This window comes from Mangifera indica, chromosome 18 (assembly GCF_011075055.1).
Source record: "Mangifera indica cultivar Alphonso chromosome 18, CATAS_Mindica_2.1, whole genome shotgun sequence".
In the NCBI taxonomy this organism is placed as follows: Eukaryota; Viridiplantae; Streptophyta; class Magnoliopsida; order Sapindales; family Anacardiaceae; genus Mangifera; species Mangifera indica.
Genome location: NC_058154.1, coordinates 10736902 through 10755168, shown reverse-complemented (window position 1 = coordinate 10755168; position 18267 = coordinate 10736902). Strand labels below are relative to the sequence as shown.

At 32.4% G+C, this 18267-nt stretch overlaps 2 protein-coding genes across 2 annotated transcripts; one reads left to right on the top strand and one right to left on the bottom strand.

The window, feature by feature from the left end:
- The first annotated feature begins 4167 nt into the window (after nucleotides 1-4167).
- Nucleotides 4168-8640, top strand: LOC123202197. The gene is made up of 7 exons (XM_044618033.1): nucleotides 4168-4987; nucleotides 5966-6106; nucleotides 6199-6312; nucleotides 6407-6580; nucleotides 7425-7540; nucleotides 8237-8321; nucleotides 8407-8640. The coding sequence occupies exons 1-7, from the start codon at nucleotides 4517-4519 to the stop codon at nucleotides 8410-8412; spliced, it is 1107 nt and encodes a 368-aa protein (XP_044473968.1). The 5' UTR covers nucleotides 4168-4516; the 3' UTR covers nucleotides 8413-8640.
- Nucleotides 8641-15829: 7189 nt separating this feature from the next.
- Nucleotides 15830-17733, bottom strand: LOC123202190 (NAC transcription factor 56-like). Its single transcript, XM_044618017.1, has 3 exons — nucleotides 17431-17733; nucleotides 17047-17354; nucleotides 15830-16955 (listed from the first exon to the last, which is right to left on the bottom strand). The coding sequence occupies exons 1-3, from the start codon at nucleotides 17612-17614 to the stop codon at nucleotides 16443-16445; spliced, it is 1005 nt and encodes a 334-aa protein (XP_044473952.1). The 5' UTR covers nucleotides 17615-17733; the 3' UTR covers nucleotides 15830-16442.
- Between the last annotated feature and the right edge of the window lie 534 nt (nucleotides 17734-18267).

Genomic DNA, 18267 nt, shown 5'->3' with positions numbered 1-18267 from the left:
TTTATTTGTGGTGGTAGTGCACTTAACCGTGGCTACCTTATTTTTCCCGTTCCATCAAGGGATGACTGCATTTTCCTTTTTCAGTTATCTATTTCCTCCATAGTGATTACACTTTATAGTGTTGGCCAGAATAAATGATGAAACCACAGCTCATTTTGAGGCAATTCACCCGTTTCTAAATTGCATTTATAGTTATGTAGGAACTTGAGTATTGGCATAGCGATGGAGACCAAGGAAGCAAGCAAGGAACTCACCAAAGCAACAACTATGATCCTTTGGGTATGAGAGGACCAAAGCAAAGAAGATGAAAGAAACTGTAGATGGGCAGATTAATGACATTTGGGCAGGTTTGTATTGCATAGTCTATTGACCAAAGAATGCTTATCAATTTTTGAAAATGGAATGAGATGATATCAACATTACGAGAATCACACCTTAAAAGTTAAAAAAACATACCATCACACTCCGTAGCTCTAGCACCCATGCGGATTAGATATACGCTAACTCTTTGCTAACCTTAGGCAAATACTACAATACTTTACACTTAAAATTCTAATATACCATCAAACTCTACAACTCTAATACCCATATGGGTTGTTGCACGCTAACTCTCTACTAGCTCTGATAAACACTGCAATGCTGACATCATTACTTGCGCCACATGATTATGGCAAAGAGTCGTGATAATGACTAATATCAATTAATGTGAACCTTGAAATAATCACTCCTCAAAAGTTAGTTATTGAAATTTGAGAGTCCAAAATTGTATAAACCCTACATTAAAAATTCATATTTTTTAATGTACGATTAAAGTCTCATACTTTACATTTAGAATCCCAATAGTTCATATTTATCCGAATTTCATCTACATTGTATATGATTGGTTGGAAACATTGGTTTGTTTCTCCTACAAAGGTAGTGTGCTTTATTATCCTGATACCGAAGTCCCAAGAACTGGAGAACTTGCTACAAATACGAACATGACGACAATCTAAGTTGATATAAATACATTACATTGTATTCTCGTACTCTTTTAACTTATTTATGAAACACTATCTTGCTTTTTTTATTTTAGGCTTCTTTGGTGGACATATAATTCTTATTGAGAATTCCACAAAGAAAACTTAGTGGAACGATGGAGGGTAATGTGAAGAAAGCTCTAAAGGTATTTATTTATTTTCAATATAATGGATTAAATATGAGAAGGAATTTCAAATAAAGGGTGGTGGTAATATATATAGCATGGAAACAGAAACTTTAAAAGTATTTTCTTAAAAATATAGGAAATGTAAATGTGGAAAAATATATAAATATGAAAAATATAAGGTTTCGTTTATAAATACCAAATTTTATAAAAATACAACTTGTATTTAAAAAAATAAATACAACAACTTAATAGCAACATAAGTTATGTAGTCATCCAACTTAGTCTACCAATAAATAACCAAATAAATAATGTATATCAAATTTAATGAAACCGATTTTTTTAGTGTTCATTGACAATGGGAGAAGTTAGAGATGGAGAGGAGAGAATCTTTAGATGTCAAATCAAAGAGGAGACGAAATTAAAGTTAGAGTTTGAAATTGTGAAAGATTGTGAAACATCAAATTTTTTTTATATTTTCGAGATGCCTCTAAAGTGTTTTAGACCAGTTTCGAGGTGTTTTAAAAACAGAATCATTTCGAAAACACAAAGGTGTCTTTTTGTGCTTCCTAAGGTGCATGATCGAAGATCAATATCCTATCACTAAAGAATGAAGGCCAAAAAACTTACTCCCACCCAAGGTTTGGTCAATTCCTAAACTTTCACTTACAAAGTTTTAAAAATTCAAATACTTATCCTTTTGTTAAAATTTTTTTTTAAGGTTAATGAAAAACCCATCATTTAACAAAAAAATTTTAAAAATATACTTTAATCTCATTTCCCTCCTCTTAATATAAAAAACTAACAATGTCTCTCACCCCAAGTTTAAAAAGTTACCTTTCCTCCTAGGGTTTTTTTCTCCTTCTCTGGTGATCGTCTTCATTCTAATCGACAATCAGTCTTTTTCCCAACTTCTTTTGTCATCATGCCCAATGACCAATTTTATCGAATGAAGACGAATTGACTTTGTCTAACAAAGAGAAGAAGACTATTCATCTTTGTCCAGTCAAAGATCAGCTTTAGAAATATAGTATTACAAGAAATTGTATAATTAAAACAATAAAACCACATGTACCTAGTTTTAAGTAACTAATTAAGTACTCAAAAAAATATGTTATTATGTGATTAAATGATTTTGAATAAAAGAAAAAACAATACCTAATCATATGATGATATATTATCTAAATATCTAATTAAATATTTAAAACTAGATATATATAGTATTTAATAATATAATATCACATTACTGGATAATCGAAACTGAGTATATATATTATTACTCTATTTTATATTAGCTACGTAAAACAATCTAAAAATTCTTGACTACTTCCATATGCAAACAAGAATATATACTTATTGCTTCTTCTCCTCTCAATTTATGAGTTTATGACCATAAAATATTGAATGGTTTGCAAATTTTGGAAACAAACCATCTCCACAAGTTGCTAGGTTAATAATTGTGGTATTATTGACCAACTAATTAGAGATATCTGAGAAATGTAGCTTTCTTTCCCACAGAATTTATGGGCCACCCATGAGGCCATGATGGCCCATAATCCTAAATTATGTGGTCAACTTATGGGCTTCAAATGTCTCTTGTAGATTACATGGGACCCATTTTTCTCACGAGTTGGAGCTTGTTTTCTGAACCACAAAAATGCTCCATGGGTGACTCTTTCTTTTATATCGCCAGTTATAGTACCAAAAAAAAAAACGCATTTGTTAGAGATGGCGCTGGATCTAGGGTTAAATTTGAGCCAAGTTTCATATACGGAGGCTCAAGTTCGGCTCAAACTTGACTCAAGCTCAGCTAAGGTCAGCTCATTTTGAGTTCAAGTTTGAGTTCAGTTCGATTTGTTTTTCGTTATCAAAACGACATCGTTTTTAATATATATTGATCAAAACGACATCATTTTGTATAAAAAATTTTTAAAAAAAATTTACCAAGCCAGCTCGAGCTTGGCCAAGGTCGATTCGTTTAGGGCTCGACCGAGCTGAGCTCAAACTAGCTCGGCTCGAGTCCAACCCTAGTTGGATCAGATGAAAGCTGAATATCCTAATTTCCATTCATGTAAGGAAAATATTTCCTTGTCTTTGTCTCATTCCTAGAATTAGATTTGAACTGAGCTCATTAGAACTCGAACTTAAGCTTGATTCAAACAAACTTGAAATGAGTCAACTTTAAGTGAATTCGAGTGAACTCAAGCCTATAACTTCAAACTTAAGCTCGAGTTGTTCGTCAAACTTACAAATTTAAAATTTTGATACAAAACAATATTGTTTTAATTAATATGTATTAAAACAACGTCGTTTTAATAACGAATTAATTAGAGTTTAAAATGAGCCGAGCTCCAGCTCATTTACAAGGAGCCTGAGCTTGAGCTTATACTCGAGCTCATTTGCAACAAGTCAAAGCTTGAGCTCTATTTTTACAAATAAAATTGAACTTAAGCTCAAACAAATTCAAGCTTAGATCGGCTCAAATCTAACCCTACTCATTCCTATACGAGAATGACAAAGAGTTTATATCTCCTTCTCATAAAAAAAAAATTCTCTCTCATTTCCTTTGTTATCCTTATGAGAAGAATTTTTCAAATTTTTTCCTATCCATTCCCATAAAAATAATAATTGAATATTTATTAAGTGAGATATATTTGTAATAATTTAAAAATTTTAAAAATAATTTAATACGTAAGAGTTTAAATAATATGTTGATAAGAAGGCCAATTAGGAGTGGACAAGTCAAACGTATATTTAACCTTTTCATCGGCCTATCCAGCTATCCGCAGTTGCAGGGATTTCAACTATCCTTATCTTGTCTTTATTGGATAATCCTCCCCCTGTCCGAAAAGGAGTGCATCGAACCCGATTTGGTAGACCAAATTGCCATTTGTAGTATTTTATCAAAAGAAACGGTATCGTTTAAGCTGCGGCTGATTCCACTTTCTAGTGTCAAGTAAAGGGATTTTAATTTTTTTTCTTTTTTAAATCTTCAAAATCTGCCATTTTTATGTGGACTGCATTTCTCATCTCCAGATTCTCACATCACCATTGAACACCACACAAAAAAGAAATAATCCTCTACATAATAATCTAAATTAAAAATCTGCAACGGCACGAATCATAATGAATAACAAGCCTAGTCAATGTAAAGTTTTGGATCTCTGAATCCAACGCGTCATCTCCCGCGTTCATCGCATGATCTTAAACTAAGATCAATGTCCTGTATCTACACCAAGTCATCCACGTAATCACCCAGTTTTTTAGGCCGATGTCTCTCGAATTTGCAACTCGGAGAAACAGATCCAGTTTAATTTGAAGATTGACGAAAGTGAGGTAACTCGGTTAACTCACTTCCTCCCGAACGCAGCCATGGCCTCGCTTTCACCTCAAACGTTCTTTTCTCTATCAAAACCCCAAAAACCGAATTCAAAATCGTTCTCAACACACACTACCCTCCCCTCAAAACTTGTTCAGAACCCCATTTTCTCGAGAACCAAACAGAGAAGCCACAGCAACTGGGTGTTGAATTCAGTGGTTCAAGAAGAACTTGACGTAATCCCAGTACAAAGCCAAGACACTACAGACATGCAAGAGGGCGTTGTGGTGGGTCGAGAGGACGGTGAGTTGGCGAGTCAGGTGAGTCAGGTTGGCGGGTTCAGTGATGGATCGTTGTCACTTGAAGGGTTCTCTTCAGCTTCTGCTTCAAGTTCAATTGAAGATGGAGAAAGAAGAGAAGAAATGGAGAAGTTGATTGAGAGAACTATAAATGCTACTATAGCTCTTGCTGCTGGAACTTTTGCCATCACCAAGTTGCTCACTATTGATCAAGATTATTGGCATGTAAGTTTCTTGTCTTTACTTATAATTTTGAATTTAACTATTCAAAATTTATCAAAGCCTCGATCGAGACTATGAAAATGGTTTTGACATTTTATGTACTTACCAAACCAAGAGGATTTGTTTGTGATTAGGTGAAACCGGGAGATGGGAGTAATTTAGATTAAAACAATTTCTGTATGTGTATGCGTTTATGTGGGAAATATGTGAACTTTTGTATTTTATGTATGTGTAACTTTATCATAATAGGTATGTTATTGGTTTATGTTTTATGTTTATTTGTTTAAAGACGAATTGACGGAGTTGGGAATTAATTCCTGAGCGGTTTTGCATGTAACTTGTACTGTTAGATATCTTAGGGGCAAAACATGAATCATTTTTTCAGCAAAAACTTTTGCAAACTATCCTCTAAAATTATGTGTTCTTTTAGTAGGGAAAGAAATGAAGGAACTTCAATCAAGGTGAGCACAGCTGGAATTGTTTTCTTTAGATGTATTTGATGCAAGGATGAGACAGTGACGTAAGTCCACAGAGGAATATTAAGGGTTATGCCAGCATCTGGTTAGATTAGGGAAATTATTCGACCGAGTGAAATGAAGAGGGATACATTCACCAATGTTCTGGTGATTGAATAGATATTTAGCAATGTTACACTTGTAAAATGCATTTGCAGACTGTCAGGGCTCCACAGATGTTGTGGTGTGAGAGAGAGAATGATTTGTTTAGTCCTCCCCTCCAAATTTCTTTATAGTTGCTTGTAAGTAATTTAACCATATTTGGTGATTTGTAAATTGAGGAACGAAATTCATCTATATAAAACCTTTTTTTTATATGTTTCTCTAATTGATTCTAGCTTTTTGTTTCTGTTTTTATTTTGGATACAGATGGCTGTTATCCTGTTTTTTCTGCTTCTGGGTTGAGTAATGTTAGTGATCATTTATCAATTTGATCTGTTTAAACTCATGTTGGTTTCTCTTTTAGGGTTGGACCCTCTTTGAAATACTAAGATATGCACCTCAGCACAACTGGACTGCATATGAGGAAGCTTTAAAGGAAAACCCGGTTTTAGCCAAAATGGTTATCAGTGGAGTGGTTTATTCTATAGGTGACTGGATTGCACAGGTTAGTGGATGTTGTGGAATATATAACGTCTAACATGTTTTCAGTTGATTTTTCATTTCATAGTTTGCTCATTAATGTCCTGCAATTTGCAGTGTTATGAAGGAAAGCCCCTTCTTGAGTTTGACAGAGGACGAATTTTAAGATCAGGCCTTGTTGGTTTCACTCTACATGGTTCCCTTTCACATTACTACTACCAGCTCTGTGAGGTGATCATTGTGCAGTAAATTCATGTTTAACTCAGTTGTCCCCGCCAATGTCTTATCTATGTGGTTTACTGAAATACTTTTGCTTATTTTCCAGGAGCTTTTTCCTTTCCAAGACTGGTGGGTGGTTCCTGCCAAAGTAGTCTTTGATCAAACTGTGTGGGCAGCTCTTTGGAACAGTATATATTATTCAGTTTTGGGATTCTTGCGGCTTGAATCTCCAATCAGTATTTTTAAAGAGTTGAAAGCAACATTCTGGCCCATGCTGACAGTAAGTAAATTTTTCCCCCTTTCTAATGTACCTTGCCCTCTAACCTTCTTTCCAATGTAGTGAGATAGTCTTGGTATCCAAACTTACTAAATTTAAGGGCAAATATATTTTACTTTTCACTATTTTCTATTTCAGTTAGATCACATTTAATCTAAGTTTTCCATTATAAACTGTTTGTTTACACATAATCTATGTGTTAAGATTATTATCACTCCATGTTACCATCAATTGGATTGTAAAAGAAGGTTTCAAGTTTCATTGAAATTGTTTTTATGGTTTTGAACTAATTTTTGTAGTCATAGGGATTATTAACATTATTATGCCTGGGACTTGGCCTATTCCTATGGTTAGTTGCAATTTTTTTTTCTTGTGAAGCTCAAATTCGCATTGACCTTGGTCCATAACATTCATATATTTCTAGAGGAAATTTGCTCTTTCTATAATTTTCTTTTCGTGGCAAAATCTCATCTTGTCATAGGTGGAATTTGTTTTTTTATTTGAAAGTTGAATGCGGTTGTTTGCTGAATCTTTCTAAATATACAAATCTAATAGATATGTTTATTTTTTCTCTTTCAATGTTTAAATAATCTTTGAACTGGTCTTTTGACTATATATCCTCATTAAGTATTGTATGATTTATTTAGTTTTACATAAACAGTTTTAAAATTTTAAATTATAGAATCAAAACAAAATAAATGTTATAAGTTAAAGAAACATCTTAATTCATTATAATTAGTTGTATTCAGACTTAAGAAGAAAAAACAAACAGCCCCTCAGTTTGTTGTGTGTTAATTGCAATTTGGCTTCCATCTAACTGTATCCTTGTATGTGCTTTTTCATTTAGGCTGGGTGGAAACTATGGCCATTTGCTCATCTTGTTACCTATGGCCTAATCCCAGTTGAACAAAGGCTTCTTTGGGTGGACTGCGTAGAACTCATTTGGGTGACAATACTCTCAACGTAAGTATCTACTGTGGTTTATTCTGTCTAATCAGAAAGTAGGCTCAAGGTTGATATGTTTGTTATTATTGACATTAATATCTCCAATAAAGACATAACTAGATAATAAAGCAAGCTACATAATCATGTCAATTGGAAGATTCACATCTGGCCAACGTTGCACCTCTTGCTTCTAAAACAACATGTTAGATATGCTTAGCGTTTCACAGTCTCTGGACTATTCTTGTGGATGCAAATCAAAGGATTAAAAGGTTTTGTTTTTGCAAGCGGAACCATCTATTGTCCACATTCATTTTTGTCCATTTCCTTGTGTTATTGAAACCCATTCAACTATCCTTGTCAAATGCAACTTGCCAGTCCCAATGCGTTGTTTTGCCAGAAAAAAACATGTGATTTTGAAGAATAACATATAAAAGATGGCTCTGGCCGTCCTGTCACCTGTAATTTTTTCTGAGGCAAGTGGTGAAAATATATTCGATTGCATCAATTCCACTGTGTTTTGGTTGTTTCTTGAGCTTCTCTTCCCTTCTTTTGGTTCCTCGTAAACTTCTGCCTTGTCCAAGTCTGCACCACATAAACTTATGTGCACATACTCACAGAGATGCTCATTAGTCCAAAATATGAGAACTTGTTGATTCGACATCCATAATTTGACTGGTTCTATATTAGACTTTGACAGTCTTTTTTCCTTAACAGTTACTCAAACGAGAAGTCAGAAGCGAGAATTGCAGAAGCACCAATGGAAGCTGCCTCCAGTTCTCGGTCTCTAACTCCTCCCAAGGTAATTAAAGTAATGAAATTTGATCAAAACAATTCCCATGTCCTTTGATCCTCATGTTTACCCTTCTCTTTTTTTCCCTTAACAGGAGTAAATTAAAACAATGCAGAAACAGAGGGTGAAATGGCTGTAGCATGACTGATTGCCAGTACATACTGTATATTATGCACATCTTCTGCACTGGCTTGTGTATGTATTATGAAATATTTATATTTTTGGGATAGCGGAACCACCAAGTGTAAAGAACATGACAGAGCAGCTTTTGTCTTTAAAATATTCACAAGAAATTCCAAATTCTTGATTGAGAAGGTTGAACCTGCAAGCAATTTTCTAAAATATATTCAAGCTCAATTAACTTAGAAGATAACAACTTTCAGGGTAGACAGTTGATATTAACAAAACAATATTGAAAACCATCAAAAAGATTGATAAAGTTACTTGACTGTGGTACCTTGGTTCTTCATCAGATGTGAGTTTTTTTTTTTTGGTCGCCGTTTCTTAGTACCCTTTTGCTAATACAATAGATATTCCAATTTGTTTGACTCAGAAATAAAGGTGTATGTGGTTTAGTTTGGTGCAGTTTAGAAGCTTTTATAAAAGCAAACTTTAAAAGGAAAAAAAGTTATCCTAAACCAAACTGAAGACGTACAAATTGGTCTTGCTTTAGGAGAAGATATTGAAAAACGACTCACCCTAAGACGCCGAGATCAGATTGAGAATTCCCAGGTTGAGGAAGAAAAAAATGATGGCCCGGCAGGAAGCTTTAGCCCCCTTTTTGTGGGTTGTTTTTGAGGGATTCTGTAATATCCTTAAATTAATAAAAGGGCAATTCGGTCATTTCATTAATTATTTGAATATATATTTATATGTTTCTTGTTTAAGTAAAGTGATTTTATATGGGAAACGGAGATTCTGTTTACACTAATTGTGCAAGCGTTTCCTCCAAGCGTGGTGTAACGCATCCTTATTCAATTAAATTTATGTTTGGATGAGTAACGCTTGCTGAACATGATTCTTCTGGAAGACGTTTGGAGGGGAAATGGCATAAAGAAAGGAAGCAGTTTCTGAAGCCTTATCATTGGACTGTTTTTTTTTTTTTTGGGTCCCAAAACCATGCTCTGATACCAAAAATGTAACATCCCATTCCAAAACAACCCCTTAACGGTAACTAATCAAATTTTTTTTTTAATGATAAACATCAAATTGTATTTGATGGTTATCATTAAAAAAAAAATTTGATTAGTTACCGTTAAGGGGTTGTTTTGGAATGGGATGTTACAGAGTCTTTGCATTTTGTGAAGAGGAGGATCAAATCATGTGGTTTGTTTTCAAATGAAATTAAAAATGATGATGCATGGAGAATTGATTTTGTTAATAGTAATATAGCAGTTGTGAGCGACTGACTCGGTGACAATAATGTGAAGGAACTAATTGTTTATCTTGACAAGTGACAGTGGCGTAGCACTGCGACATTTTATTGCATTCCTTGCCCAACAATTCTCTCGTTAAGGATTTTGGGTCTCGCCTCTCTTATTTTTTCCTTAGTGTTGAGGTTACTCCACGTCCATTTAAGTTACTTCTCTCTAAACGACGTTACATTGATGATCTTCTTGTTCGCGGGAACATGACCACTGCCAAAAGTCACAATACCAACTGTTGCTAACCATACCCTTATTCTTCACTTAGAAATGGCACTAAGAGATCTTGTTGAATATCGCACAAATGTTGACAACCTTTGGCATCTCTTGCTCACTTGACTCGACATTGCCTTTATAGTAAATAAGTTGTCTTGGTTTTTGTATCGACCTACCACCAACTATTGGAACACTGTCAAATGACTATTATGTTATCTTTGTGGTAAAGTTGATTATGATTTTGTTATTCGTTGTGACGCTTCTCTATCCTTCTATAAGTTTTCTTATGCTGATTGAGTAGGTAATAAAGATGATTTTACCTCTCTTCTCACTGAACGTAATATCAATATTCCTATCTCTCTTATGATCTATTATGATAATACGTGCAACATATCTTTGCTCCAATCCAGTGTTTAACTCGCATAAAATATATTGCTATTGATTTTTCACTATTTTTGAGATCATGTTCATAATAGTGCTCTAAGTATAGCTCAAGTTTCCTCCAAAGATCAACTAGTTAATGTGCCAACCAAACCTCATATTTCCTCATACTCAAGATCAAGATTGGAATCTACTTTGGCGTTCTATCTTGAGGGAGCATATAGGATGAAATAAATTATTCTATTATTAATTTTATAAAATAATGATATAATTTTAATTCTTAAAAATATTTGATTTAATCTAAATTCTTAATTTACGAGATCTGAAATATCATTCGCTTCACACTTTTAATTATCTGTATATATATCTTTCTCATATCAATCAAGTGAATACAAAATTATATGTTCTCCAATTTCTTAAACATTATTAGACAAAACCTAACCTTAAGACAAATCCAAGAATTGTTCCAATGAAGTTGCAAGAGGAACAAATGAGCTAGCAAAGCTATGCAAATGAAATATATTCTTCAATGCTTATAAAAGCAAGCAAAGAATATTGAAAATGAGAACAGAAAATTGAAGAAACAAAATTTACCAGCAAGTGTTCGGAGAAGAAAACTCTCCGAAAGAAATGAGAATGCATCAAGAAAAGAGAGTTCAAAAAAGGTTGAGATAGTCAACTATTTTCTTACTAGACAAAAAATTGTTATTTCATCAAAGTTCGGGTAGAAAATAGTCGCTTAGCTTAATTAAATTATTTTTAATAATTTAATTCTTTGTGTATTGTATCTATAATAGTTGAATCACGTATCATATTGTGTATCAAGTATCGTATCGTGTTACATAATATAACTTTTAAAAAATAAAATAACAAAATAAAAAAAATCTAGTCGATACGTCATCATTTTAGAAAAATCATAAACACTTTTGAAAATTTTTTTATACACCGTATTGGTAATATATATCGTATCATATGATATGTCTGCTATATCATATTAATTTGATATATCTTATAATATGTATCATTTTTCACATATATCGTATCGTATTATAGGATATTAATAACTATGATCATATTATATTAGTTGAAAAATTGTTCAATAAATTTAAGATAATTATTTTATGTAATATTTTTGAAACAAAAACAGCAATCAAACTGATTCATGTTAATCATTAAAAGACCTTATTAGGAGAGTCCAAAGTACAAAATGAATTTCGCAGAACATAACCCATTCTAGCTGTTCAACTGATGCAACATTTGAATGGTCTCTTTTCCATCACGTAATTAATATCAATCACTAAATAAGGCAAGAGTTAGCTTAACTTAAGATCTGATTAATCTTATTATTGGGGTTTGATTAACATAATATGCGTTAAGCATTTTACACTATCAAATTGTTGGCAGATAGATTGTTTCCAGCTTCGAAATCTGATCACAAATTCTTGATATTTGTTTGCTTAATTTTCAAGCAAAGTAATTGACTAATTAATTTTACTCCATTAACATGGGCTTCATTAGAGATGATAATGGATCGGGTAGAGTCAAAGTATCTTAGTTCTAGAAAACTTTTTCTCGTTCTTGATAAGAGGATGATGGAGAATTCTTGTATACTTTTTATAAGAAAAATTTCTCTCTTCTTCCTCTCTCCATCTGTGTGGAGAAATTTTTCCACACTCTGTCTTTCTCATCTCTATTAGAAAAACAATAAATTATTTATAGGTGTCAAAGATTATTTATAATAATTTAAAATACTTAAAGATAAAATAATATATACGAGTTTAGCAAATATATAAAAGATAAGACACATCAAATGGGGCATGAGCCAGGGATATATTTATCCCTTTTCGTGCCCTATCTCTGACTACAAGAATTTTAACTATCCTTGTCTCCGTTCTTATTTTTATCAGAAATTCCTATCTCTGTTTGAGGAGAAACAAGCTTAAAATCTAGTTTCATAGGGAGAATTGTCATCTCTAAGCTTAATTGCAACCTGTGCTTCGTTAATATTAATTCACTATCATCATATATATTTATAGCACGTATGCCTGGAACAGCAAAGGAATCATCTGTCAAATTGTGGGTCACTCATAAAAACTAGATATATTTATGCTTTCCAGATCGATAAACAGCCTCAATTTTGCCAAGAAATTTAGTTGGCTTGACAAAGATTTATCACAAAAGCCTCTTGTTCATTCACTCCATATTCAACTTTTAGTTGAAACAAACATGAGCAAATTAATCAAACTAGTGTCCCACATATTTATTATTAAAAAAATTTAATCTCTCCTCACCATGACTCTTATACCAATTTCTAATTTTTTTATTTTAATATTTATAAAATTTAAAAGAAATTTTCTGTTATTTTAATTATATCATAGTTTTTCTTTTTAATTATCTTCATTAATTTGAGGTTCTATTTGATATAGGGTTTATGTATAGTTTTTTTGTTTTTGAAGACAAGGGATAGAACAAGAGAACAACAAATCTTATGAAAATATGTTTAGTTGAAATACTTTTGGAAACAGTTTTTAGATACAATCCTAAAAAGACTAGGCCAACCCTGTATAAACTGATAGAGAATTGGAGTTGCTTCCTTATTGAGTGCAAGATATGACAAAACTAGTGATTTTAAGCCGAAATAAGGGCACATATAAGATTGATCTTCAAGATAACATATTGGGTATATCGTACCAACAATCATTGTGGATCCATTTGATATGTAATTCAAAAATAATTTTCAAAAACTAAAATATACAAATTTTTAGTTGGATATAAATATTTTCAATATATGAAAATGTGTTTGATATAATATTCAATTTTTTTTCATATAAAAAAATCTCAAATTTGGACCCTTTTCTACCAAGCATATTTTCATAAGATTAGTCATATTCTTTCTTTCTAAAACCAAAAACTGTAATTAAATTCTATATCAAATATGATCGGAAAATAATTAAAAATGCTAAATTGATTACGGTGGCGGACTTAGAAATGAAAGTTAACAGGTCAAGTTAGAATAATACAAATAAAATTTAAATTTAAATAAAATAATATTTGTGTTAATAAAATATTTATTAACTAAAGCATTGTCTCAAAATAAACCAAACAATAAAAAAAAGCTTGAAAATCAAATTGGAATTTTATTAAAACTTATGAATTTTTTTAAAGTCAAATAAGATCACTTAATTCCTCTTTGACCCAGTTCCGTTCGCTCTTAATAGTTAATACTTTTCAATCTAAAATCCATTTAACATATATATATATATATATATATATATATATTTGTGATAATATTTTATTATGTGATTAAATAAATTTGAATTAAAGATAAAATAACATCTAATTACATGATGACATATTATTTATATATTCAAATTGTATATTAAAAATATAAATGCACAATATTGTTCTTAAAAAAAAGATAAAACAAGAAGAAGAGTTGGGGTATATGAAAAGCATCTTCCACAAAAGGGAATTAGGATAACATCTCAATTTATGATTGAATAAAACGTATTCCAAAATTAGGCAGCAATGGAAGGAATGATTGCAAAGTAGGTTTGTACATTTTTCCATGAAATGAGAGACGGTATAGAAATAATAACATATCACCGTATGATTGTATATTGTTTTATTTTAAAACTATATTTAATCATATAATAATATGTTATTATTTGTACATAAAGTTGTTTATATTATTTGTGTATATATCAATACTAATAGAGAAAAGAAGAAGAGGGGCTGGGGCATATGAAAAGCTTCGTCCACAAAAGGGGATTAGGATAACATGTCAGTTTATGATTGAATAAAACGTATTCCAAAATACTGCAGCCAAGAAAGGAAAGATTGCAAAGTAGGTTTGTTATTTTTCCAGGAAAGGAATGTGATTAAAGATAATGCTTCCTTTAGAGATTGATAGTGGAAAATTATTATAAATGGTCCCGATAGTCAGCAAAATTTATTTATTGATGTTTGCTCATCGAATCTACTCATCCTATAGCTCTTTTTAATCAATGCTACGATAATGACTCTCAACCTCTCATATATTTCCCTCTTTTTACTGATAAAACCAAGAAAATTCTAACCAAACTTGATTGTCATGGTAAAACCTAATTCAACTTTCTCTTCCAATGCGTTGGAAGAGGATGGTTACTATTAAGGTTAGATTCGAGGCAAATTTATTCGAACTCGAAAACAAAGTTAATTTGAAAGAGTCCGAAGCGTGCGTGACTTAAATGAACTTGAATTTGAGTTTAAATTTAAGAATTAAATACTTTCAAGTTTAAACTCAAGTTTTAAAAGTATTCGACTTACCAAACTAACGAATTTAAAAAATTTTCATATGAATTAACTAAAACGATGATGTTTTGACTAATACATATCAGAACAACATTGTTTTAATTGTTTTTTTTTTTTTGCTACAGTACCAAACTGAGCTCAAAGCTTAGTTCAAACTCAAGTTCAACTCCCTTCAAGCGAACTAAGATCAAGCAACTAAGATGAGCTTGATGAACTAGTGTTTGATTCGATTCGAATCAAACCCTACTCACGACGATGGAACTCTTCGTGCGCTGGAAAAATGATGCCTCCGGTGGACTTTTTTGTATCCATTGTTACAAAATATGTGTTGGTTTCAAGTAATAATCATTTGGACAAATATGAGAGTGTCTTTATTAATAGTATATTCGTGATGGCATAGTGTACATTTTCAAATAAATTTCCAAAGTTCATTTTCCATCGAAGATGGTGGCTCCTCATCTGTTAATATCACATAGTCCAAGTATTCACATGTCAGAATATATCCTTTTTTCTGAAAGAACAAATCAAATAGAAAAGAACATCAATTTTAACATTAGGGTACATTCTAGTGAATAATTAAACAGTGATTTACAAATCTTTCAAGTCATTTCTTCTAGTTTTTCACTTTGAACACATGATAAGAATTCCTGTAAGTCAAAATTCTCTAACTTGTAATATAATTAACTTGGTTTTTTGAGTAAATTACAAGGAAATTTGACTACCAACCTAACTACAAAATCGACCGATTCTCATACGCACATCGTTTCAACTCTATTACTATTGTTTGTAAAATTTGTTAAACGTTTGGTTTAAGTAATATTTTATTATAATAAATAAAATATTACTATAAAAATAGACTAATGGGTGTAAATTATTATTTGTTTAGTAAAAATTAATATATATAAATAATTATTGTATTTGATTAGATATAATAAAATAATACTAAAATATTACTTTATTTAAAGATCCTAAAGATTATTGCGTATAATTATTTTAAAATATTCACTATGTTCTTTGTTATATTAAACAAAAATAATGGTATTTTTGTCATATAAAAATTAATAAGTAAATATAAAATTTTAACAAAATTAAAATTACCTTATTAATTTTTTAAATATCTAATATTACTGGATTCTTTTATCACCAAATACAGAATAACATTGGAAATAAAAGATAGATTAACAAGTAAATACCACACATTCATTGGCCAATTATCTGTTTACCATAAAAAAAAAACAATATATTCTTGAAATGTGAAGCAGTAACAAAGTTCTACAACAGAGATTATTTCTATACAAAGTTTAATTTAGAGTTTTGTATATCCTAATAAACCAGAACTACAACACTGATCAGTTTTATTTTTCTACAGCAAGACCCACCACAACAATTTGCTTTTCCACCTAGACAACATACACCAGCAAATCTGTGTATTTAATTAATAAATAATCATATGAAATATAGTTTAATTTATATACATATAGAGTATAACTATAAATAAACTGTACAAACTAATCTGTAAAAATTGAGATGACAATTTATGATTAGTTGATGTGATTTTCTTTTTATCTGTAAAATCACCCAATCAAATATTAACATCTTAATTTATACAGATAAGTTTGTAATATTACTCAGTCACACTGAATGATATTCTGGCTGCTACCCAACTAATGAGTCTCTAATATGTCTTCCCCAACAACCAAAATCCCCATCAGTTCACAGCTAATTAATCTTTTTTCATTTTGTTTCTTTTTTTTTTTTTTTTCACTCAAGCACAAATATATGAATTGTATTTATATAGATTGTTGAACTAAGTGTACTAGTACCAGTTCATTCCTGGAAGCTGATATGGAGGCCGAAAAATCCCATCTCCCATTGACCCCAACATTGCTTGTTGGTGCAATGAAGTCGTCTGTGGTAGATGGCTAAGTAAGCTCGCAATTGAACCATGCCCATCTGTTGATCTCTCAATCCTTCCATCGTTGCTTTCTAAATGAAACTTCTTGTTCAGTGAAGCCCCTGCCGTCGTGTGATCGTCGCCGTCGGTCCAATTCATCGACGGCAGAGTTCTTTTGAGAGAATGATCCCCAGGCAACTGTTGCTTGAAGCTTGAAGAAGTGTCACCATCACGGCTTATAATGCCTTGAAAAAAATTTTGTTCATTTCCCATGAATGTTGGAAGTTGCAGCCGTGAGTCCTGGTGGCTATCGATCATCAACGACGGCGGCAGATGCCTAAGAATATCATCCATGGATTCTTCTTTATCATGAGTCTCCATTGATCTAGTTGTGTTGTTCTTCTTGTATATTCGACATAACACCCAATCATCAAGCTAGAACAAACACAACAGTCAAATTGTAACAGTTAAGTAAAAACAATAGTTAAATCAGAAGAATCAAATAAATTAATTGAATAAAAATTACCCTTAAAGAGTTTTTCTTGTTGCCCAAATCACATCCATGAGGCTTGTAGTTAACTTTGTTATCAGCAAGCCGATACTCGTGCATAATCCAGTTCGTTTTGACCCCTTTTGGCGGCTTTCCTCCATAGAAAACAAGCGCTTTTTTAACACCAACTTTTTGATTCCCTGAAGAAGATAAGACTGGCTTATCCGTCCCTGTCGCCTTCCAATATCCGCTAGTGGCTGCCCTGTTTGGCCTCGCCCCGTTCGGATACTTCCGGTCCCTGGGACTAAAGAAGTACCATTCTTGCTCCCCAAAAGCCGCTTTAGCTAAAACAACCATAAAGATTAAAACTTTCTATGTTAACATATAACATATCGATAATATTCATTAGAATTAACAAACCTGGAAGCTCCCATGGATCGAATTTGTATAAATCTACTTCTGCGATAATTGCTACTGGGAGAGGAGCTGAAGACGCCTTCTTTTTGAGGTAGTGGACCACCAGCTCTTCGTCGGTGGGGTGGAACCTGAAGCCCGGTGGAAGATTCGGCTGCGGCGAGCTGGCCGACGAGTCGGTACTCTCCATCGACGCACCTTTATTGAAAATTTGAGATCTTTTTGGTTATGCAAATTTACGGTCTATCGGAGAATTTTGTGAAAGAATCTTAAGAGGTTGCATAGAATAGCCATGGCCATTCTTTTATACGAGCAATTGGGTGAGGAAAAGATTAAATACTGTCAGCTCATATTAAGATTTTATTATAAGCCAATAAGAAGTTGACACGTAATGAAATTGGTGTAAATACTCATGAAGAGCATGCAAAGGTAGACGAATGCATGCCAAGGTAGGAGGAGGGGATGGGATCTGAGTGATGACGTAAGTAGGGAATGGAACCATCAAGAGGATGACACGTGGGTAACAGAAAGGAAGGAGGTGATGACACGTGGGTGGGGACAGTGGTGGGAGCCACAGAGCACGCAAGATTACATAAAGATAATAATAAGTGTGGGGTGGGAACCAGCTGCTGTATGCTTTGAGAAGTCATGCTATCAAATCCCATCAATCCAAAATGACATTTGGAAACACCTTCACTTTGGGACATTTTAATTAAGGTTGCCCTATCTCGAACTTATTTTCACTTCTGCATGACAGGAATGGTCGAAAGAGTAGTTTAAGTGATAAATGAAATATTTTGAGTAAGAGAATAATAATTCTAATCTTATTAATTATATTTTAAG